Source organism: Camelus ferus, chromosome 20, assembly GCF_009834535.1.
Source record: "Camelus ferus isolate YT-003-E chromosome 20, BCGSAC_Cfer_1.0, whole genome shotgun sequence".
Classification (NCBI taxonomy): Eukaryota; Metazoa; Chordata; class Mammalia; order Artiodactyla; family Camelidae; genus Camelus; species Camelus ferus.
In genome coordinates this window covers 18,333,070-18,356,826 of record NC_045715.1, presented here as the reverse complement: position 1 = coordinate 18,356,826, position 23,757 = coordinate 18,333,070, and the positions used below count along the sequence as shown (strand labels likewise).

The 23,757-nt window shown below is 39.6% G+C and overlaps 6 protein-coding genes, 2 non-coding genes and 1 pseudogene across 12 annotated transcripts in view; 3 read left to right on the top strand and 6 right to left on the bottom strand.

Moving 5' to 3' along the window:
* Nucleotides 1–11,877, bottom strand: part of PRSS16 (serine protease 16) — a 55,915-nt gene extending 44,038 nt beyond the window's left edge. The window contains exon 1 of the mRNA XM_032463376.1: nt 11,757–11,877. The gene's annotated coding sequence lies outside the window, so the exon portion shown is untranslated. The remainder of the gene's footprint in view (nt 1–11,756) is intronic.
* LOC102518919 (histone H2A type 1-J) overlaps nt 1–12,270 on the bottom strand; it is a 15,452-nt gene extending 3,182 nt beyond the window's left edge. The window contains exons 1-2 of one of the 2 annotated variants that reach the window (XM_032463401.1): nt 11,757–12,270; nt 8,976–9,775 (exon numbers count right to left, since the gene is read on the bottom strand). In XM_032463401.1, the coding sequence (XP_032319292.1) occupies nt 9,700–9,775; nt 11,757–12,139 (459 nt within the window). In that variant the 5' untranslated portion in view covers nt 12,140–12,270 and the 3' untranslated portion in view covers nt 8,976–9,699. Of the gene's footprint in view, nt 1–8,975; nt 9,776–11,756 lie in introns of those variants that run through there. The other variant, XM_014557166.2, reaches the window with a different exon arrangement.
* Nucleotides 3,621–3,693, top strand: TRNAV-UAC. Its single transcript has one exon. It is a non-coding gene; the product is annotated as a tRNA-Val (tRNA).
* On the bottom strand, nt 8,507–8,578 carry TRNAH-GUG. Its single transcript has one exon. It is a non-coding gene; the product is annotated as a tRNA-His (tRNA).
* Nucleotides 12,232–22,011, top strand: LOC102519152 (histone H2B type 1-K). 4 transcript variants are annotated; one of them, XM_032463402.1, is made up of 2 exons: nt 12,232–12,844; nt 13,244–13,698. In XM_032463402.1, the coding sequence occupies exons 1-2, from the start codon at nt 12,468–12,470 to the stop codon at nt 13,290–13,292; spliced, it is 426 nt and encodes a 141-aa protein (XP_032319293.1). In that variant the 5' UTR covers nt 12,232–12,467; the 3' UTR covers nt 13,293–13,698. The 4 variants fall into 4 exon arrangements, 3 of the variants coding, with proteins under 3 accessions (XP_032319293.1, XP_032319294.1, XP_006182217.1); XR_004313721.1 differs by lacking the exon at nt 13,244–13,698 and adding an exon at nt 13,049–13,237 and having other exon boundaries at nt 12,304–12,952; XM_032463403.1 differs by lacking the exon at nt 13,244–13,698 and adding an exon at nt 21,902–22,011 and having other exon boundaries at nt 12,304–12,857.
* Nucleotides 13,299–13,664, bottom strand: LOC102519874 (histone H4). Its single transcript, XM_032463430.1, has one exon. It carries the CDS (start codon nt 13,659–13,661, stop codon nt 13,350–13,352), a length of 312 nt encoding a protein of 103 aa, XP_032319321.1. The 5' UTR covers nt 13,662–13,664; the 3' UTR covers nt 13,299–13,349.
* Nucleotides 16,797–20,917, bottom strand: LOC102514223 (annotated as a pseudogene).
* Nucleotides 21,176–21,706, bottom strand: LOC102519638 (histone H2A type 1). The gene has a single exon (XM_006182157.3). It carries the CDS (start codon nt 21,581–21,583, stop codon nt 21,191–21,193), a length of 393 nt encoding a protein of 130 aa, XP_006182219.1. The 5' UTR covers nt 21,584–21,706; the 3' UTR covers nt 21,176–21,190.
* LOC102519391 (histone H2B type 1-J) lies at nt 21,742–23,757 on the top strand. The gene is made up of 2 exons (XM_006182156.3): nt 21,742–22,306; nt 23,731–23,757. The coding sequence occupies exon 1, from the start codon at nt 21,923–21,925 to the stop codon at nt 22,301–22,303; it is 381 nt and encodes a 126-aa protein (XP_006182218.2). The 5' UTR covers nt 21,742–21,922; the 3' UTR covers nt 22,304–22,306; nt 23,731–23,757.

The window sequence follows — 23,757 nt, the reverse complement described above, 5'->3', positions numbered from 1 at the left end:
TTTCACTACCGGAAGGTTACAGAGCCCACGGTGCTACTTTCTGAGCTAATTCACTGCATATGAGCAAGACTATTGTGTTTCCTTCTATTTTGTTTAACCTGGCACAAGAAAGCAAGCAAAGATGAGGACACACTGATGCACAGGAGATTCTCTCATTGCACTGCTGCGTTAAAACTGACTTGATTCTTATCTTCATAGATCTTCCCCCCACAACCCGCCCCTCCCCCTAGTTCTTCCTTGCCAGTCTAACCTATACCTAATCTACTTGCCCTGCTTTACAATATTTCAAGATTCATTTATTCCCTTTGTCCCTATGTCCTCTCGCCATTTCTCTCCTTGCATAAACAACTTTTCTAATTTGTTTTTTTAAGAGCTTATGAATTGATTTTATTTTTTTATTTTTTTAACATTTTTTGTTGATTTATAATCATTTTACAATGTTGTGTCAAATTCCAGTGTTCAGAACAATTTTTCAGTCATTCATGGACATATACACACTCATTGTCACATTTTTTTCTCTGTGAGTTATCATAACATTTTGTGTATATTTCCCTGTGCTATACAGTGTAATCTTGTTTATCTATTCTACAATTTTGAAATCCCAGTCTATCCCTTCCCACCCTCCACCCCTCTGGCAACCACAAGTCTGTATTCTCTGTCTATGAGTCTATTTCTGTCCTGTATTTACACTTTGTTTTTGTTTGTTTGTTTTTGTTTTTGTTTTTTAGATTCCACATATGAGCGATCTCATATGGTATTTTTCTTTCTCTTTCTGGCTTACTTCACTTAGAATGACATTCTCCAGGAGCATCCATGTTGCTGCAAATGGCATTATATTGTTGGTTTTTATGGCTGAGTAGTATTCCATTGTATAAATATACCACCTCTTCTTTATCCAGTCACCTGTTGATGGACATTTAGGCTGTTTCCATGTTTTGGCTATTGTAAATAGTGCTGCTATGAACATTGGGGTGCAGGTGTCATCCTGAAGTGGGGTTCCTTCTGGATACAAGCCCAGGAGTGGGATTCCTGGGTCATATGATAAGTCTATTCCTAGTCTTTTGAGGAATCTTCACACTGTTTTCCACAGTGGCTGCACCAAACTGCATTCCCACCAGCAGTGTAGGAGGGTTCCCCTTTCTCCACAGCCTCTCCAGCATTTGTCATTTGTGAATTTTTGAGTGACGGCCATTCTAACTGGTGTGAGGTGATACCTCACTGTAGTTTTGATTTGCATTTCTCTGATAATTAGTGATACTGAGCATTTTTTCATGTGCTTTTTGATCATTTGTATGTCTTCCTTGGAGAATTGCTTGTTTAGGTCTTCTGCCCATTTTTGGATTGGGTTGTTTATTTTTTTCTTATTGAGTCGTATGAGCTGCTTATATATTCTGGAGATCAAGCCTTTGTCGGTTTCACTTGCAAAAATTTTCTCCCATTCCGTAGGTTGTCTAACTTTCCTAATTTGTTTATTGTTTCATTTTGATTATATTTATTTGGGCAGAGTTGACATTTTTGTTCTGTGCGTATATGTTATAAATTTATATAAATGATGTACTATATTCTTACTCCTTTTAAAAAACATTGTGACTTTCAGATCCATCAAGGTTGCCCTGTGTACACTTAAATCATTGCTTCTAATTGCTATGTAAAATCCCATGAAGGGCATTGTATTTACTATTTTCTGTCCCAGTGACGGACTCACAGGTTGCCTTCACTGTCCCCCCACTCCCTATAACACCACTTCCTCATCTATCCCCCTTTATGTACTTGTGTAAGGTATCATTGGTGTATATATATATATACACACACACTAATTAATCCTGGTTTATTTTCCAGTCAGTCTACAGTCCCACCAGCACTGCACGTCCCTTTATCCTTGCCCATGCTTAACATCCAGCTTTCTACTTTGTAATCTTATATGTACAGTGATAAATCTCATCATTGTGTTTTTAAATTTATGTTTACGTTTTCTAAAGATTTTGAGCATCTGTCTATATGTTTGTTAGTCATTTTAATCGCATTTTATGTGCTTCTTCCTATTTGTCCATGTTCTTATAGAGGTTGATGCCTTTTTCATGTCAATGAACCTGGGGTACATTGTATTTTGTAGTCATTAGTCTATTGTGAATTTTAGACCTTGCAATATTTTCTGCTGTTATGTTCCCTGTCTATTGACTTTGACAATGGGGGAACTTAATGACAAATCCTTGATTTTGTTAAGGATTTTCCTTTTAAAAAAAATAGGTCTAAAATGTTCTAAAAAGGTGTAGATTTTCTTTTTTACATTTGAAGCATAATCCATCTAGATATCTAGAGAAGTGTGCTGGGTTTTTATATTATAGTCCACTGGGGTTGTGTCTTCTAGTGCTTGAAGTTTCGGTTTAGTGACAGTCTCCAGGATATATGGGTTCTCATGTAGCATCCTACATTTCCTTTATCTTAGCCACCTCACATTTTCATAAAATTTGAATTTAATAAAATGATGTGCTTTTCCTGATAGCAAATGTGTCTGCAGGTCAAGGGAGTTCTAAAACCCAGCACAAGTCATAGCATGTAAATAGTAAATTATATGAAAGTAATTGTTTGAATTACATTTTATTAATTTCCCTTCAAAGAACGTCCTAAAGATTTGTTTTTTGCTTCTGTTCTTCTAAGTCTGGGCCAATGTTTCATGGACCTATGAAGTCAATCCTAGACTCCCCAAACTGTAAGCAAATATTTTTTGGTTTCTTATAAGAAAAGATATGAGAACAAGAATTCTATGTTGCTGAGATTAGTGAGTGGGAAAGTTTTTGAATTTAAAGTTTATAAGTTGTATGTCTGTATGGGTTCTGTCCTTGCCTCTGGAGCACGGCCTTATTTTCTAATTTGTTCTTTTCAATAAGAACTGGAAACCTCTTACATTTGTTCTAGAAAACCTATGAGTTTTTGTTTTGCACTTGGGCTATTTGATTATTTTTCTCTCTCCTATAACAGTACCTGCTGTTTCTCAACTGCTTTTAACTTAATATAATCAATATACCAGAGTGGCATATTTTGGGGTGGCCAAAATGCTCTGAACTCCTACAATTGAAAACATTCATTCACCTCCCATCTTAATTAATGCACAAATTTCTAAGTTTAGCTTAGTGAGCAGTCCCTAACTGTCTAACTCTAACCCAGTTGCAAAAACAGGGAAGTCATGAGAGTGCTGCTAATTAGCTTGTAATTCCCTTGAAATAAAGATACATTTATTCAGCACCTGTTATTTGCTAGGAACTGCAGCATAAGGTGCATACACGCAGGGGTTTTAACTGTTGCACTGCTCTATCCCCAGCACCTTGGCAAATGCTTGGCACCTACGCTGGAAATAAATACTCCCAGGGTGAATGGGAAAATATAGATTAGTCTAGAAGTGTTCAAAGAGGCACAAATCAAGAATATGGTTTTAGATAGACACAGATGACACAATTTGAGGATATTTCAAGCTTCTGTGCAAGTGAGATGCACTAGAAATGTAGTTAAGCACCCACAATTTCCTATGTTCAAACTCATCTATCTTTGAATTGAATATTTTCTGATGTATTTGTCCAAAATCTTTTGTATCTGGAGACATAAAACAAGTCACCCCCCCAAGAGGTTCCATAGTGTAGTGGTTAGCACGTCTGCTTTACACGCAGAAGGTCCTGGGTTCGAGCCCCAGTGGAACCAGTCCCTCAGGACCTTTCTTTTTTGCCCTCCCTTTAAGGCTAACAGAGCGGGTTTTTCATTTTCGTTTTTGTAGTTTAGGCTTCTGAGTGTGCTATTTGAGAAACAGAATTGCTGATTCTCCCCCAGCTTTCCTTTGGGATATCCACTTTAATAAACTGCTTAGCTCTGTGGCCAGTAGAACATCAGATTGGCACAAAAAAATAATTTTATTATTTCTGTTACCTCTAGTCACCACAAAAGTCAGGAAGGAACAGATTTTTCAATGAAGCCTGAGTGCTGGGGACACTAAACATTTTCTCACCTCAAGAGTGAGAGATCCTAACCAATAGGAATTCCTAAAATTGTAAAACTGGGTGGAGGTCAGACTAGTGTGGCCTGGGCCTCAAACTGGGAACAGTGCCAAAGAAATGTGCGGGCAGGTCCGAACAAAGATTGGCTGCTCCAGCAGTTTCTCAATCCTTCAGAGGACCCAGGTTCTCTCTCCTAGAGAGTCGAGCTCTCCCAGCTCCTACCTGGAAGTTCTCAGCAAGAAGACTCCAAGTTTATGCTCCTAAAAGGATAAAACAGAGGTCTCTAGCCTAAGAAGCATTTGCCTTATTAGATGGCTGTAATTCCATACTAAAGACAAGAGACATCTATGAAAACCTTGACCTTACAGTGAGCCTTCCCAACCCTCTTGGATCCCACTTCCACTCAAAATAAGCAAGCGCCATCCAAAGGGTCAGAGCTTCCAGTGAACTTTCCCATATCCTGTTCTTAACCGTGAATAGAAAAGCCAGAATCATTATATATCTGAAGACTATATTAAATGTAACAAAAACAGAAACAAAAAGCAACTTGGTAGACAAAGACATAGGTAGAACAATGCTAAGAATAAATCAATGTTAATATACTCAGAGAGATGGGAGACAAAATTGAATACTGAAATAAAGACAACTGTATTCACACAAGGAAAAGGACTTTTGTAAAATAAAAATATATTATCAGAAGTGAAAAATTCACTAAGTAGGTCATAAAGTGTGATAATATCCTGGAATATCAAGCAAAAAAAAAAAAAAAAGAGATGGAGGGAAAAAAAGATTTAAATAACTGGTAGATGGATTTGGGGTTGAAATAAGACCTATTGAAAATTGTGCAAATAAAAAGATTAATCATTCCATATGGGAGGAGTAATAATAGTTTGTATTGTTAGATACAAATAAATATTTTAAATTATTTTAAATAAATAAACATTTTAAACTTAGAAAATACGTACAAGGTGTGAAAAGGAGTAAGTAAGTAATCATTAGTTGCAGATGATATATCTACAGGAAAAAACTGGAGAACCTGTAAGTGTTTAAAATCAATAAATGAGTTGAACATATTTTTTGGATATGCTTCACAATTTTAACTCAGAAACACACAAAAAACAAGGTTTTAAATTTATACTTAAGAATAATCTGACAAATTGTGTACAGTACTTACACAGGGAGAATTATACAATATTATGGAAAGATATAAAAAACTACTTAAATAAATGCAGTGATGTACCATATTAATGAAAGTGAAAGCTTTGTAAAATAATAATATAAAGTTTCTTTAAAATCACAGAGATACACACACACATATATAATGAGGTTTCAATCAAAATTCCAACAGATTATAATACTTGGAAGAACTAGAAAGATTTGGCAAGCTAAATTATTTTAAAAGAGAAGGATGGTAGAGGTGCTTTCTCTTCGAAATGTCAGATTTCAAAAGACAGTAATTAATATATAAGGTGTTTTTACAGAGATAAATAAACCAGTGGAACAGAATGGATAGCACAATATAGTCCAAAGTAAATAATGAAACATCATGTCTGACATAGGTGGGTGGGGCAGATCAGAAGGGAGATATGGCCTATTCATTCAGTATTGCTGACTCAACTGTACATATTAGAAAAAAATCCATACTTTGAAATATACATACAAATTAATTGTAGGTGGATTACAGGCTGGAATGTGAAAAGCAAAGTTTTTCAACATTTCAGTGAATGCAGTGGAGAAGAATTGCTAAAATGTTTTCTCAGCAAAGGGTCTAACAAGTGTCGTGGGGCAGAATCAACATTAATCACTATTTCTCTCTCTTCTCATTGGAATTACTTTTAGCTGTTCCACTCAGAGTTTGCTTTTGTACCTCTCCTTTTCCAGCCTGTCCATAGGAATCTGTCTTCCCCATCTTCACACTTTGAGAAGAGACCAAGAAGGCTGAGGGGCACTCAGCAATAAGAACGCCTTAGGAAACCTATTGTGGTTGAGGTTAACTTTATTCATTAACCAAGAGTGGAGTTGCCTCTCATTTACCTTGATGTGAGCTGTGAGCTGTGAGCTATGAGCTTCCACACACTACTTAGTTCATCACAAGGCCAGGATGTGTTAGTTTTTCAACTTTCTTGACTGAAGTTCTTTATGAGGTCTAACTATTCCCTGACTTCTGCTTCTCACTGGCAAGAAAGTACTTTCATAAGTCTTGCTAAAGCCTGAAAGAAAAAGCTTTGTTTGTCCTTCAGTTAATATGAGCAGCCATTTTAACATAAAGGAGGTGCTGAAGGAGGCATATGGACACAGGCAGACTGCTGCACACTGGAGAGAAAGTAACACCCCCAAACCCAGCCTATTCTTCTTCTGGATTTCTGCCGATATTAGGTTTCTTTGGTGTATACATATTTTTTCCTTCCCTGATTTCTTAACTTTTGTGGCCATTCTTCCTATGATCTACCTCTGTCCAAGACCCCTGCCCCTTCCCCAAATTTATGGCCTATCATGACAAACATTTTGGCAGACATTGGCTTTATAAATAGCCAAGCTGAATAAACCTTAATTTTGAAGACAGACAAAACACTTCCTGACATAGTTGGAATTAGGTTATTACCATCAAAATAGCAGAGGACTACAGTAAATTTAAACAGATGCTGAATTTGGCATCAGTATTTACATTACCGCACAAAGGCCTTCTTCCACTTAAGTAGCAATGCTATTTAACAACAACAACAGCTTATTTTATCATGTTTTTGGTTTGTACCTCACTGAGCTAACGCCATCACGCATATTGATGTCCTTAAATCTTGAGAACAATTATAGAAAGTGGTAACTCTCATTAGTTTCCATCGAGAAATTTAAATAGACCATGGGGGCCATAGATAGAGGAGGGCAGTTTTCTCTCTGCAAATGTGATTGGCAGGTGGTGGAGGATGCTCCCAGACCAATAGTCAAGAATTCATAAAAGGAAATCTGGAAAATGCAAATGTCTAATCTCATAATTCCCCTGCTCAGTTTATCCCAGATTTACTAGTGATTTCACTTAAAGCTACACAATATAATTGCAAACCTCAGAACCTGATATATCTAATAGAAACACATGTTGCTACCGGGTATCATATGGAGCATGCCAAGCAAGCTCTCTACTTTTTGAGCAAATCATGAAGTATAGGTCTTTATCCCATCACTCACCTGGATAGATTAATTCTGCTAATTTGTTAGTTCTGTGCTAGATTTAGGACCTAATGCACTTATGAAGAGGTAGCCTCTGGGCCATAGTCCATGAATTTTTGCTACTCAGGCCAGTAAGAGCCAGCAAAAGTATGTTCTAGAGAATTGCAAGATCAAGATGTTGTCTCCTGTTCTAAATCTGAGTTTCCTTGTTCACTGGTGGGAAAAAAAAAAACCTGACAGGAGCTGGTCCTTCTGGGTCAATACATACTTGGTCCTTGAACTCATCCTTGTAAAATTCAGTAGAAATAACATACACAAAAGAAAATTGAAGTAGATGTGATTGCAGCAAATATGGATGGCCCACTGTGAATGCTGTTAGACTACTGGGAAGCAGCTTCAAGCCTGGGCTGCTGGAGGGATGGCATCCAAATTATAAGACATTTCAGCTGCAGTTACAATATCCCCAAAGCTTTGTTGGTATGAGTTTCGGAATCCATGTCAGTTGGACAGTTGGGGAAGAAATGGGTTATTTCAGCCCTAAGAAGAGAAGGCTTTAGAAAACTGAAGCAGATATCTGCATTCTGAAACTTCTAATAAGCTGCTAAAAATAAGAAGACAGAAGACAGTATTTTTCAAGCACTTAAAATTTACAAGGCCCAGGGGAGATGAGGTACTATTTATGTGTTCTCAGAGTGCTGTGGTATGAGAAGTGAACTCACCTAAGTTCCTCTGGGGATTTGCTTCTCCCTTGTCATCTCACTGTGGTACCCACGTAGTAACTACTGCTTCTGCTTTCCAGCCACCTCCCCATCTCAGATCAACTCTTCAGCCACTCCCACCTTACCTAGTGCACTTGGCCCTTTCTAACTCACTCAAACTGAAGGGCCTAGAGATGGTGGCTATTCTTCTGAGCCACGAATTTTCTCCAGATTATCAGTTTACAGTTTCTCAGCAATGGCCCAGGCACCACACTTAGAAATGCGTGATTCACAATCATTCCTTTGTGTGCTGGAAAAGATTACCACCGTAAACCTGGATCTGCTTTTGAATAGTCTTTTCATTGTGTTTAAAAGGAAATTTTTTTCTAGTTTTATTATTTCTTCAATTCCTTCTTTGGGACTTCCAGCCAATGCCAACAGGAGTGTTACACTTGAGTATGGTTGGGAAGAGAAGAACTGGAGAAAAAAGAAAAACAAAAAGTACACTTTCTGTTTGGCTGGCGGGTGACAGCAGGATGAACATTTGTGTTTTTTGGTCCGGATTAGATAGAAGTCCCTTTAATTTCACGTGGGTTTTACACGGACGGTCTCTATTGCGATGCTGAGAAAAGATACAAGGTACACAGATGTAAGACTCCATCCTGCCGTGACTCGGATTCGAACCGAGGTTGCTGCGGCCACAACGCAGAGTACTAACCACTATACGATCACGGCAAGCCACAAGAAGCCATCTGTCTTTATGCCTGCCTTCTGCTCTTTCCTCAGGAACATCTATTTCTGTCGTCTAAAGACATATGCACTTTGTTTTCTGTCCTTACTTAGAATTGCCTGCTCACTTTACTGCCACTCTACTGCCCTACTCTCCCCCTTTTACAGTTGTTCCCTACAACAAATACATGGCATTGACTCCATCTAATAAGTATGAAGATAAGGGGGTGAAGGGTGGAAAATGAGGAAAAGTATGTATTAAGTGTGATCCTCATTTTCAGGAACTTTTGGTTATTCGTCTTAAACTATTGTAAACATTATTTGAATAATTTTAGTTTTATTCTTTTTTTCATTTGGTATCAGTTAATGCAAATCTGATCATGATACTTGCCTGCTAAAATTTTTCAACATCTCCCTTTAACATTCTTACCCAAATATTTATGCACTTTATACCACAGTGTATAAGACCAGATAGTTAAGAGAAGGCAGTTATGTGTGGGCTTTGTGTTGAGGTAGATAATATCCTGATTTAGAGCTTTATCTCTTACGAGTTGAGAATCTACTTGAATAAATGACATTATACTTTCTTGCCTTACTCAGTTTGGGCTGCTATGACAAATATTACAGGGCTGGGTAGCATAAACAACATTTATTTCTCACAGTTCTGGAATCTGAGAAGTCTAAGATCAAGGTGCCAATAGATTCAGTGTCTGGTGAGGGCCTGATTCCTGGTTTGTAGGTGCTACCATCTGTGTGCTCATGTGATTTCTTTGTGGGCTTGAGGAGTCAGTGGGAGAGGGTCTGGTCCCTCCCTCTTATAAGAGCACTCATCCTACCATGAGGATTCTACCTTCATGACCTCATCTAAAGCCAATTATCTCCAAAGGCTTCACCCCCAAATACCACACTAGAGGTTTAGGATTTTCATATGTGAATTTGCCAGTGTTGGGGTTGGGGATGGCAGAAACATTCAGTTCCATACCATTTCTTTTCTAAATTGAAATTAGAACGACACCCACCTCAAATGCATTCATGTTACGTATGTAGCCCATGAGTGGTCTGCCTTGAATCTCTCTTCCATGTTTTCTTTAAAGGCTCACTCTCCTCTTTGTTGGGGCCTCAGCTATTCATTTTGAAGCTTTCATATTATGGTGCAAAACTGGATTATTCCCAGGACTGCATAAGTGAAGTGATTTGCTGGATCTGGAGGAGCGAGAGAAGGCTAGTGGAAAATTCTCTCAATAGTCCTTATAATTATTTTATATCACCTTCCATTTGCAATGATTGAGGCATCTAAAACTCATAGGAGGATATGAAATTGGTTTTTTTTTTTAAGAAGTTAGTAAGTTTTCTCATTTCTCTAAAAAGGAGACACATCCCCTTTAACTTCCTCAATGAAAGTAAAGAAACAATACCAGTTATGTACACTAACGTCAGTTTTACAAATACTATCAATAGACATTATTCAATGTTGATATTTATATTCATATTAACGAGTCTAACTGCACCAGAAATGCAGTTCCCAGATACCCCAACCAAGGTAAGAATTGCTGCCCAACTGCAGAGCAGTTAGTAAATAGGCAGCAGCTCTCAGCTCCTTCAGTGTCCACCAGAATTGCAGAGATCCACCCTACTCAAGGCACACCCTTCCCCAAGACAGTCTGTATCAGTGAGAGAGCAAAATGGAGACGTAAAGGCTGATCCAGGGCCATTTTCACCCAATGTGAGGCAACTCTACCAGGCAATACAGGCTCCACTGCTCCCATTTGTCCGGCCTGTATCACAGTTTGACATTCTCCTCTGTCCAATCCTAGTTCCTCCCTCTTTTCACAAATGTTGGTCCTTGCACCCCAAACTCCATCTCAGCACCTGCTTCCAGAGAACCCAATGCTGCATCACTATATCACCATATTTTTCCCCCTGGGTCTCTTGCATTTCATTATTATTTCATTTAACAAGTTTCTGCAAGCAAAGACTAGGAGTAGCAAACAAATCTTGTATTGAATTATAAACTACATCCTCTCAAATCTTTCAGTTTTGAACCACATAACAAAGAATACCATATTTATGGTGTCTTTTTAAAAAGCAGGTTGCATTCCAAGGCTTTTTCTATTTAGCTAGTCTGTATAATCAAATTTATTATCTAGGTCAGGATTGCTATTAATTACCTTTATACATTAACTTACACACCCAAAGTCCTATATTGTGGTGTTTCCCTCATGGCCTCCCCATCTGCTTTAAGTTCGTTGCCTCATGGGCCTTCTGGCTGTTCCCAAGAAAAACACATTTTCTGTCTTAAGGCTTTTGCATTTTCAGTTCCCTCTACTTGAAATACTCTTCCCTCTAATATCTGCCCGTCTTTTTTTTTTTTTTTTTTCAGTTTATGTAGATCTCTGATCACGCAACATCTTTAAAGAAGTTATCTCCACTTACCCACTATGTAAAATAGGAGTTCCCATTATGCTCTATGGCGTATCTCCCCTATGTTCTTTACAAGATATGTATAATCTTACATATTCACGTTTATTTATGGCTCCTCCACCTGGAGTATGACTTCCAGGGAGGCAGACTTTCTAGGTTACACAGACTTATATCCTGAGTTACTATGGTGCATTAAAAGAGTGTATTAAAAGAATACATGTGTTCCAAATAGGACAAAGGATTTACTAATATGGGAGTAAAAAAATTCTGCATGTTTTTAATCAACAAATTGTCTTACTCATTAAATCCTAAAGAAAATGTAAATGGCTGCTGCGTGGAATTTTAAGAATTTCATCATCTGATGAAAACCATCCTTAGTTACGTCACTTAATCAGAATGTTGCTTCAAACGACTCTTAATAGTATATTGAGAATTGCTAAATTGTTTTCTAAAAGCAATCAGTGCATTTCACTTTGGCTGCCAGTTTTTGTTTTTGTTTTTTTTTTTTCTCTCTGATTCATCTCCAACTTCTGGACAAGCCTCTCCAGGACATACTAGCTCATGCCAATCACCAACTTGCCCTTTCAATTCAGGCCACATCCTGAATTGCTATTGTAGATGATCCACCTCCCCTTAAAAGGATTGAAACAATCTAATAAAACACCCAAAACAGTAAGTTTTGTGCAACAGCTTTCTCTGACAATGGATGTGGCTCTGAAAAGAGCCTTTATTTTCCAACTTTTCTAACCTTGATTTCCCTTACTTGGTTTTGTGGTGGCTCTCAGTTTTCTTAGGCAGCAGTACGGCCTGGATGTTCGGCAGGACGCCACCCTGAGCAATGGTGACTTTGCCCAGTAGCTTGTTGAGCTCCTCGTCGTTGCGGATGGCCAGCTGCAGGTGGCGCGGGATGATGCGCGTCTTCTTGTTGTCGCGGGCCGCGTTACCCGCCAGCTCCAAGATCTCGGCCGTCAGGTACTCCAGCACCGCCGCCAGATACACAGGCGCGCCGGCCCCGACCCGCTCGGCGTAGTTGCCCTTGCGCAGCAAGCGGTGCACTCGGCCCACAGGAAACTGAAGCCCGGCCCGCGAAGAGCGGGTTTTGGCCTTGGCGCGAGCCTTGCCGCCCTGTTTACCTCGACCAGACATTCCGACTCCAACTTCACTACAGGTAACTGCCAAAATGAAAGTGCTGCGACTGCACTTTTTATAACCCTTATTGGGCGCGAAAAAGAAGATGTCTTATTGGTCAGGAATGTGGCTTCTTTTTAACCAATGAAAATGCGAATTTGGTATGCTTGCGCTCTGATTGGTCAGAACTAATCTATGACGTTTTTCTTGAACAGTTACCTATCAGACACAGGACTTTAACTTATCTTATTTGCATAAGAAGCTCTATATAAATAGGGCACGTGGTAGTTTGTTTCTAGATTCTCTGTGGTGTCGTTTAGAGCACGTCTTGGGAGTTTTCTCAGTTATGCCTGAGCCGGCAAAATCTGCTCCAGCCCCAAAGAAGGGCTCCAAGAAAGCGGTGACTAAGGCGCAGAAGAAGGATGGCAAGAAGCGCAAGCGCAGCCGCAAGGAGAGCTACTCGGTGTACGTGTATAAGGTGCTGAAGCAGGTTCACCCGGACACCGGTATCTCGTCCAAGGCCATGGGCATCATGAACTCATTCGTCAACGACATCTTCGAGCGCATCGCGGGTGAGGCGTCGCGCCTGGCGCATTACAACAAGCGCTCGACCATCACGTCCCGGGAGATCCAGACGGCCGTGCGCCTACTGTTGCCCGGGGAGCTGGCCAAGCACGCCGTGTCCGAGGGCACCAAGGCCGTCACCAAGTACACCAGCGCCAAGTAAGCCCGTTCAGTAAGTGTCTTGAAACCTAACCCCAAAGGCTCTTTTAAGAGCCACTAACTTGTCAGTATAAGAGCTGTCAATACGTATTCTGAATCTAAATTTAAGCTCAAGTGAAAATTTCATTATATTGGGTAATGCGTTACCGTGATCGTAATGGCCATTAGAACGGAAGCAGTAGTACTACTATAATTCTTAAATACATCCCATTGCTGGCTCTGGCTCAATTGACCTATGTGTTTTAGTGATTGCCATAAAAGCCTCGGAAGCAATTTTACAGTATAGCTCTGCCCATTTAAGTTAACCATGTCAACTGCTCACTGAAAATAGACATCTCTGACAGCATTGCTTTTTCAGCACCTTTAGAGGCCCTAAAAATGGCCTTTCTTACATTTTAGCTTCCGAAGCTGTATCACACTAAACAAAGCGCCAAACCCTTTCAAGTGAACGGAGAGGTGGCCCTAAGAAGGGCCTTTGGTTTTGCTGAAGCGAGACGACCGGTGTTTAGCCGCCGAAGCCGTAGAGGGTGCGTCCCTGGCGCTTGAGAGCGTAGACCACGTCCATCGCCGTGACAGTCTTGCGCTTGGCGTGTTCAGTGTAGGTGACGGCGTCCCGGATCACATTTTCCAGAAACACCTTCAGCACGCCGCGGGTCTCCTCGTAGATAAGGCCGGAGATGCGCTTGACACCTCCGCGCCGAGCCAGACGCCGAATGGCGGGCTTGGTAATGCCCTGGATGTTGTCACGCAAGACTTTGCGGTGGCGCTTGGCACCCCCTTTGCCCAAGCCCTTTCCACCCTTACCGCGTCCGGACATCTTTAGAATGCCAAAAAACAAAAAAGTGCAATCTGTCGTCGCAGCTCCTTTTTAAATAGTAACCTCCGCGGACCGGAGTGAAAACTGAAAGAGTTGTGGCGGGAATACCTCGGGGTTGGGGGATGGGACCGAAGAGGGAACAAACTGGCCATGCTGCTCCCTTTTGTACTCTTTTAGTTAATTCTTTTGGATTCCTCAAGACCTAGCTAATGACCTAGCTAGTTTGCTTCCCTTTTTTCGTTTAGTGTGTTTCGCTCCTCATCCTCATTAAACAACAGAACTTTAAAATTGTAGGTGATACATAAAATAGCACAGAGAATAAAATATTCTGCTTTTATCTCTACCAATATGCAGGTATTTTCTTGAACAGTATTTGCATAAGGTTTTACCATTTGTGAAGTTTTTCTCCTTAATATATGGGGGAAATATACTAATTTCCTAGGGCTAGAACCAGAATGAGCTAATAAAATAGAGAATTTTAAGATCTTCCAGGTATATTGCTAAATTCCACCAAGTGTGTATCAATTTTCATTTTCAATAGCAATTCCTATAATCTTACTGATAATGGGTTGAAGTATTAAAAAATTTAATTCTGTAATAATCCAGACTTGGGTTCTTGTATAGAGAATTAACATTTTAAAAATTAACCAGCCGGCTAATGAGTATAACATATTAAATATTTTCTCCACTTATTTGAGGAACTTAATTGATCTTCTGTTGAATATTTCACTGAAAATTATTTAAGTTTTTATTGTCCTACCGATCAGTCTATGTAGTGCTGGAGGGTTTTAATTATTTGTAATGTTGAAAAATATTTTATTATTTGGCAGTGAATTCCTACCTCATAACTATTTCTTTCAAATACTTTCTACTATTATCACCATCTTCTTGAAAAATAAATCATTTTATCTAGTTGCAACAAAGAAATTCTTTTATTACTCTCAGTAAAAACTGTATTAAATCTATACAATTATTAGGATAAATTTGTTATTTTTAAAATATGGTGTCCTCTTAACCTGAAAAATACCTAATTTGGTCTTTAAATGTTTCGGCCATTTTTTTTCTAGGTAATATATAGTTTTCTGGGTAATATATAGTTTTTTAAAAAATTTAAACTTTCATTAATTACAAGAACTAATTTGTCATTAGTGAAAAAGAAGAAATTCAAATGCAGAGAAAGTATACTCTTGTCTTTCTAAGACAGCCTTTGGTAAAAGAATGATTATATATTTCAAACATTCTTGGTTGTATATACTTAATTTTTAAAGCATATACAGACAATTCTCCTATTGCTTAAATTGTGAGAAATTGTAATTACTTCTTTCAGCATTAGCATGTAATCCCCTTGTTATTCAATGATTTTCTTTTCCTTTATTTCAATGAGAGTTACTTTTAGCAAGGTCGCATTACAGTATTTTCAAAGTACTCCTATAAACTATAAATTTCATAAGATAGGTAAAAACCTTTGCAAAAACAAAACTGATTCAATCAACAGGAACAAAATTCAGTATGTTTTACTGAGGGAGTAGATAGCTAGCATAGGTTAATTCATCAAGTTAATTTAAGGGCAAATACAAATTGAAAATGAAGAGGCTTAATCCTCCCTGAGGGTTCCTTTTCTATTCCTTTTTTCTCTTTCAGAATTTCTTTCTCTGTCCCTTTCAAATGTATGTAAATTATTTTAATGACTAAAATAGCAGGGGGTGGGGGTGGGGTCTGCATCTTAACTCAAAAATATTTCCTCAAGGACCTTAGAGTCCTCTCTTTGAAATGTAATCAAGGAAAATAGTGTTCTATTTCCCAGTTTCCTGACCTCAGATTGCAAAACCTACCTAATGTAATGGGTTGTATCCACTTAGCTATATAAAAGAGTGAGGTTTCTTTCTCTCTTTGCAATCGCTTTAGAAAATTTCCCGTCTTGAGCATTCTGTCCTGAATAAACATTAAACTTATTCAATAATTTTTCTTTTAATTATATTTTCCCAACATCAGTAACTGGAATATATTTTACAGACCCTTCTCTACTTTAAAGATCAGTAAAATTCCCACCAAATACTAGCCTCCTTCCCTATCTGATTTCACGAGTTTGTGCATAATGACTAGTGATTATAAGGTTAGCAATGGATGGATATCTGAAAAGTTTGTCAGATTCTTTATAATTTCTAAAATTGACAGCCAAGGGTCTTTATTTTCCTATAAACATACACTATATTATTTTATTAAAATGCAATGCTATTCGAGCTGTTTTCTACACAATAACTTACTTAATGTCAAGATAGACTTAGTTCATATCAAGTTTTTTCTTTTTATCTTTATGTGCTTTCATAGTTGAAGGGTAGCTGAATATGTCACCACATATTGCCTCTTTGTCATAAAGGTTATCTTGAACTAATTTTTGAGAACCAGAATACACAGGAAAATCTCTGAAAACAGTAGAAGTTATCTTTTTGTGAGAGATTGTTACCAAAAAATCAGCCTCTGCACCCCAAAAAGCAAGTTCAAACTCAGAGGGCAGAATGTTGGGAGCAAAGAAAGAGCAGCTTTATTGCTTTGCCTGACAAAGGGAGTCACAGCAGGCTAATGTCTTAAAGTCTGTGAGCCCATCTTGGGGTTGGTCTTGAGGTTTTATAGAAAAATTGGATGGAACAGAAAAGGTGATATCAGGGTGTTTTACAAGGTGTTACATTTCTCTTAACCTCAGTGAATCTTCAGGAGGAACTCGGGAGGGTCTATCCATTCTTCTGAGATTATCTGCCTGTTATCTCCTTCCTGGAGCAAAACCTCTGGGTTAAAGTTACCCTCAATAAAGAATGAATCAGCAAACAGTTTCACATCAGAAGCCAGTTTGTTAGTATGCTTTATACTCCTTCAAGACATTTAATATTTATAGAGGAAAGCTCCATTTCTGTCTCCCTCTCCAAACAAGGAAAAGAAGGATGATTCTAAATCACAAAAGAGTCTTATGGGAGAAAGCAGCTACTTGAATCTGCACAACAAACCCTACCTTTGTTTACCAAGCTTTTTTTCTGATAACTACCCTCTCCCTGCTGTGCCCACCACCCCATCCCCATGCAACTTTCTTTCTTCTGACTTTAGCTAAAGATGGTATGTAAGGTGGTGGTTTGGGCTATCTTGAGGAGATTACCCCTGTTTCCTAAGTACGTCTCATGTATACATGAGGTATGCATGTTAATAAAATTTTGGGTATTTTTCTTTTGTTAACCTGTCTTTTATTATAGGGAGTCTCTCAGTCAAGAATTCAGAAGGGTAGAGGGAAAATGATGTTTTTCCTTCCTTACACAGTACACATCAAATCCAGCAGCAACTTTATTGGCTACACTTGCGAAATATAGTCTATACCTAAGCATTGTCTGTTCCAATTTAGGCCAAACTGCTGTATCTCTCAAAAAGACCACTGCAATATCTTCCTAATTTATACCATTGTTTCTAAACTTTGTATTCACCATATAGTTACCTTATAGAACTTTTGAAGAAATGTAAATCAGGTTATGCAATTCTTCGGTTCAAAACTCTTAGAATGATTTACAAAAACTCATGGCATGGCTTATAAAACTCTACATGGTCAAAGCCCTACATGATCTGACCTCTGCCTATCTCTGAACTCACTCTCTACCCTTGCTTTCTCTGCTCTTGATCTTCCTTAAACATTGTTGATCTTAAACTTGATCTTTAACTTTCTTAAACATTTTGATCTTACCTAAACATTTCATGTACACTACTGTTTCAGGTATTCACATTATCTTTTTTGCTTAGAATACTTTCCACAAAAGAGCAACATAATTTACTACCTGATTTGATTTTATTCAAATCTCTGCTCAAATACCATCTATTCAGAATTTTTCCAGTGTCATTGTAGTGAGTTGAATACTGTTCCTCAGCCCAAGCTCCAAATTCACGTCTACCTGGATCCTCAGAATGTCACCTTATTTAGAAATAAGTTCTTTGTGGATGTAGTTATTAAGAATCTTAAGATGAACTCATCCTGGATTTATCTATATAACCCTTTGACCTGTAGGGTAACTGGATGTCCTTGGGCATGATGGTGACGTGCTTGGCGTGGATGGTGCACAGGTTGGTGTCCTTGAATAGCCCTACCAGAAAAAAATAAAAACCAAAAAAATCCTTAGAAGTATTGTAATGAGAGAGTTTTAATTTGCTTTAAACTTTTGATTAGAAATATTCTATCATTAAAAAATATAATGCAGAGTTCAGATTTTTTATTAATACAGACTTAATACCATACATCAACAAAACATTAGTATTTGGTGCTTTGGGCTAGCAGAATAGGCCACCGCAAAATAAACCATGTAGCATAAGGATTATTTCCAGCTGAGGCATTTGAGATGAAGCAAACATAAGAAAATCTTGCTTTCCCTCCATTTCTCTAAGAGCAGAACACAGATATACAAAGATGTCCCTCCTCCCCTTGCCACCAGGAAAGACACAGGTTAATCCCAGTAGACAACTTTAGACCCTTATCAGTGGAGAAGTCATCAATTTATATCTGCCTAGCAAAATTTACCCTTGTTTCCCCAGTAACCTCCCCATAACTGACTTCCCCACAACTTTTCTCTTTAGTGTAAGATCGTATTTAGGCTGGAGTTCTAAGGCACCTCAGGGAGTTACTCATATTTCTCTGGGTATCTCCCACATGGGAGTATATATGAGGTATACATGTTAATAAACTTGCTTTTCTCTTCTGAATTTGTCTTTTATTACAGGACTTGTTACCTGAACACTGGGTTTGGTGGGTGTTGTATCAAAAGACACAACCAAGCCAAAGATGGGGAAAAGGAAGGATTTATTACTTGCAGCAAGTAAGGAGAATACCAGGGATCTTTCCTAAAGCAGTGTCTCCCTGAATAGCAAAATTGGGGAAGTTTTAAGTAAGGGTATATGCATATTGATGAAGGGACTGGAGCACAGGAGAATTCAGAATAGACTTGGGGCAAAGGTCAGCAGAGTCCAAGCTTTAGCTGACTGAAGTCGTGAGGGTCAACATCATCATTTCATCTTCTACCTGGGTGGGGGCCTTAGTTCCTCCAGAACTCAAGTCTGTATCAGATTGCTATGTATATTCCTTGAGGAGGAACTAGGACTCTAGTTTTATTGCTGTTTTTTGACTGTTTTTCCTTTGTTCCTGCATTCCATTAACTCCCTTAAGATCATTGATTGCTGAGACCTGTTCAAGGGCAAGCATTGTGGCCAGGCTTAGATCACAAAAAGGCTTAGGCCAAAATGGCTCCTCTTATGTCAAGAAAACCGTTCCTGGTTCTCCTCCTCCAGGGACCCCCCTGAACTATCTGTTTACAGGCTCTCAGCCAAAAACTCAGGAGAGTGGAGGAAAAATTATTTTTCTTTCCCTACAGTTGGAAGACATATTTAAAGACAGAACAGTTAAATAATGAATGAAATCACTTGGGTTACATAGCTTCTAAACACTCTATGAAAAAGTTGAGTATTTTACTATTTTTTGGTGGGCCACTTGAGTGTCTATCATTGTTAGATATTGCTGTCAGCATTTGTTTTTATTCCAAGAAGTCTTATTTATACTAGGATTGGAAGGAGTTATATTGTAAGTACAAAATAGAGATAATAAAAGGGTATAAATAATTATGGTATTAATAGACTTAAGTGCTAAAGAAATTCCAGATAGGAAAAGGCAGTTTCAGTGAAAAATTAAAATTAACTTGAGAAAGACTGGGGTAGGTTGACCAAATTTTACAGGAAGGGTTTTTAACCCGGGGTCCATATATGCCACAATACCTCTGAGGATAAAAGTCAGCAGGGTATGGATGGGGTGGGGGTAGGGGTAGTGATGAGGGAAGTCATGGGTCCAGGTAGAGAAAAAATATAGTTGAATTAACCTTTCACTGAACTTTAGCATTTCACTTTGTTATGAATTTAGGCCAAAAACCTCAGTACCTGTTACTTTGTTACCCAACAGAAGTCACAGAAGTTTCTTTTCTCCTAAGGGCGAGTTACCTAAACCATGGTTTATACTTACCTGCTGATGGCATTTAGGCTTACCAAAAGATTGGATAACGTAATTTGTTAACTACATAGTTAACATACTGTATAAGCACGTACATCACGCTATCAAATTTACTTTTAGAAATATACCTTGATAACTAATAGTTTTTTGCAAGTTTTGCAGTTTATACACTTAAAACATTATTCTGAAGAGTGTTCCCATAAATTTTACTACACAAAGTTGTTCATATTTAAAAAAAAAAATTACATCAGGTTGAGTTCAGCAGGTGGAGAACAGGAGGCTAGATTCTGCGACATAGGCAATAAAAACCATGGGCAGGGGTATTCCGCATTTGGTTATAGCAACAAAAATTACTTGTAATGTCACATTAAATAACTCTTCCATAGATAACCCTGTCAGTTTTGCTGAGAGGCCTTGGCTTCTGTCAGGAACCCGGCAACACACTGTGTTTCCCCACTACTAATAAACAGCCTTTTGTCCAATCCTACTATAATCTACACTATTTTCTTTACCCCATCAGTACTTTAGGTCTACAAGACAAAAGTTTAATACACTGTGATTAGCAAAGCTTTAGGTTTCAATGGCAATAGGGGAAATAATTTCTTAAATGTCTTGATTGATTTAAAGTTTGTTAGAATAACCACCTGGTCACATTCTCCTGAGGTAACAGCACTTGAGGTTTGGGGCGCATCCCAAATATGAGAAACCTTTCTCGAGCTCCAGAATGGTGAGATACCTACAGATGCAATCCCAGTATTTTACTTAATTTAGCAACATTAAGAATGGTGAGAGAAATGCCTAGCAGCACATGGGCTGTTAGCCAAAGTGTATGGTGGCAGATAGCATTTGGGTGGGGGAGATAATCCTATCATGAAGCTCTCCATTTATCTGTAGAGTAACTACATTTTTAGGCATGATGGTAAGTCGCTTGGCGTGGATGTCGCACAGGTTGGCGTCCTCGAAGAGCCCCCAAGGTAGGCCTCGCCCGCCTCCTGCAGCGCCATCACTGCCGAGTTCTGGAAGCGCAGGTCATGAAGTCCTTCGCGATCTCGCGCACCAGCCGCTGGTACAGCAGCTTGCGGATCAGAGGGTCTGTGAACTTGCGGTAGCGGCGTATCTCGCGCAGAGCTACCGTGCCGGGCCGGTAGCGGTGCGGCTTCTTCACGCCGTCTGTGGCCGGCGGGCTCTTGCGAGCTGCCTGCGTGGTCAGCTCTTTACTGCACCATCTGTTAAATTCGAGCCAGATTAAATATATTTTGTACTAATGTATTTCAGAAACCGGTGATGCGAATTGCTACTTGTGACGCATTTATAGTCCTAGTGGTGAGTATAGTCACTACAAAAACACATCCAACAAAGCGGAGGTTTGGAAAGAGTAACTCAGACTTTTCCGATTGAATCTCTTTTCACCACCTGACACAATAGGAATGTTAAGTTCTTTTCCAGAAAATGTGGGTGGCTCTGAAAAGAGCCTTTGATTTGGATTTATTCTAGTTGCTGTTGATCTAGGCCACTACTTGCCCTTAGCCTTATGGTGACTTTCGGTTTTCTTGGGCAGCAGCACGGCCTGGATGTTAGGCAGGACGCCACCCTGAGCGATAGTGACTTTGCCCAACAGCTTGTTGAGCTCCTCATCGTTGCGGATGGCCAGCTGCAAATGGCGCGGGATGATGCGCGTCTTCTTGTTGTCCCGGGCCGCGTTGCCCGCCAGCTCCAGAATCTCGGCCGTCAGGTACTCCAGCACCGCCGCCAAATACACCGGCGCGCCGGCCCCGACCCGCTCGGCATAGTTGCCTTTGCGGAGCAGGCGGTGCACTCGGCCCACAGGGAACTGGAGCCCAGCCCGCGAAGAGCGAGTCTTAGCTTTGGCACGAGTTTTGCCGCCTTGCTTGCCTCGTCCAGACATCCTAACCTAAACAACCTTACAGGCAGTTGCTAAAGCGAAAGTGCAGCGACTGCATTTTTTATAACCCTTATTGGGCGCGAAAAAGAAGATGTCTCATTGGTTAGGAGTGCGGCTTCATTTTTAACCAATGAAAAATGCGAGTTTGGGACTCTTGTATTCTGATTGGTCAGAACTAATTTCTGACGTTTTCTTGAACAGCCACCAATCAGACACAAGACTTTACTTATTTCACCTTATTTGCATAAGAGATTCTATATAAAAAGGACACGTTGTGCTTTCTATTGTTGCTCTATCTTTTCCTGTCCTTCTTTTGGTGAGGCAAGTTGAGTTGCTGTAATTATGCCTGAACCGGCTAAGTCAGCCCCAGCCCCGAAAAAAGGCTCCAAGAAGGCGGTGACCAAGGCGCAGAAGAAGGACGGCAAGAAGCGCAAGCGCAGCCGCAAGGAGAGCTACTCCATCTACGTGTACAAGGTGCTGAAGCAGGTCCACCCGGACACCGGCATCTCGTCCAAGGCCATGGGCATCATGAATTCGTTCGTCAACGACATATTCGAGCGCATCGCGGGCGAGGCATCGCGTCTGGCGCATTACAACAAGCGCTCGACCATCACGTCCCGGGAGATCCAGACCGCCGTGCGCCTGCTGCTGCCCGGGGAGCTGGCCAAGCACGCTGTGTCTGAGGGCACTAAGGCCGTCACCAAGTATACCAGCGCCAAGTAAACAGTGAGTTGGCTGTAAACAACCCTAACGGCTCTTTTAAGAGCCACCCATGTTCTCAGGGAGAGAGCTGGTGTATGCTCTTTTGTATTAAGCCTTTGTAACTCCATTAGAGTTTTTAGTTGCGAGATAAAGGAATTACTGTAACAATCTTATGTAGACTTTCCTGTCATGCCAAGCGCGAGATTCGCTTAACGACAGGGACAACGGTACCTGATCCTGGCATAAGTCTAGAACTTCTTATGTAAAGTAACCTTGCCCCGGGCTTTCCGTTTATCATTTAGGAAACTCCTACATCTAAAAAGTCCCACCTACCAATTCTGATACCCATTAGGTTAATTAATGAGGGAAGCAATACTTTTAAAAGTTCGTAGCAAATTCAAATACTCCCCAGTCACCTGTCAGGGACAAAGAGTCGAACTCCTGCAGGGGAGCAGATTTTGCGCGGGCAGTTTAAATTTTCGCGGGGCGCGCCTGTCCTTCCCCTCCACGTCCTGATTGGTTGCGGGCACCCAGGCAGAGACTTGAGGGTTTCAGTGCGCGGGAGGTATATCCGCTTCCCGCCTCCCCAGGTGCAGCGCACACACGGGCCTTCAGTAAACATTTTCGGGTAATCTATCCTGCTTTTCATTTTTTCCATTTTTTTTAGCACTTTATTCATTTAGAGAATGAAATGTATCATCTTGAGATTTTCTTTGGAGAGAAAGGAACTTGGGGGGTGTAATTTTCAACCTGAAATACCAACGGTTTATTTTTAATTAGGATACTGCTTTTCTTTTGTCGTATATCCATGTAATAAACATTACAAGACAAAACAGGACTGTTTGGTGTCTAGTAAAGGCAGAGAAGCTTGAGGGGTTTATCTCAGACTTCTGAGACAACAGTTTCTATTTTAAAGGTCCTTTGGTTTGTATTTTAAATCCTATATTGACTTTGCCTGGGACCAGTGAAGAAAAACAAATTCCACATCAGGTTGTCATAAATGAGAACCAGGCAACCAACAAACAATAATGCTTCTCTAGATTATAGCTGTTCAAATTGTGTGTCTTTTAGGTAAAAAGCTATGATCTTCAAAGCATTTGGAAGCTTCCACTGTGGCTGTGTTTTAGTTTAGGTAGTAATTTTACATGAATTTAATTTACATAAATAAAATTACCTGATTTATCTAAAATGAATCTACCTTTAGCATAGTAATAATGTCTAAAAGCAACCAGTATTTTGTTAAATCCATTATCAAATACACTCATCCCCCTTGTTGACTCATCCTACCCTTATTTCAATGCCCACTTCAACTTTGCTCTCTGAATTTTCTTCCCTTTTATGAGCCTTTTCTAATAGTTTGTCCAGCATTTGGATACTGCTTCCATGTAGTTTTTCATAGATATCCATTTGAGTTGCTACTAACCGATTTCTTGTATGTTTCCATATAGGGAATGTACACTCATTATACTTGAAAA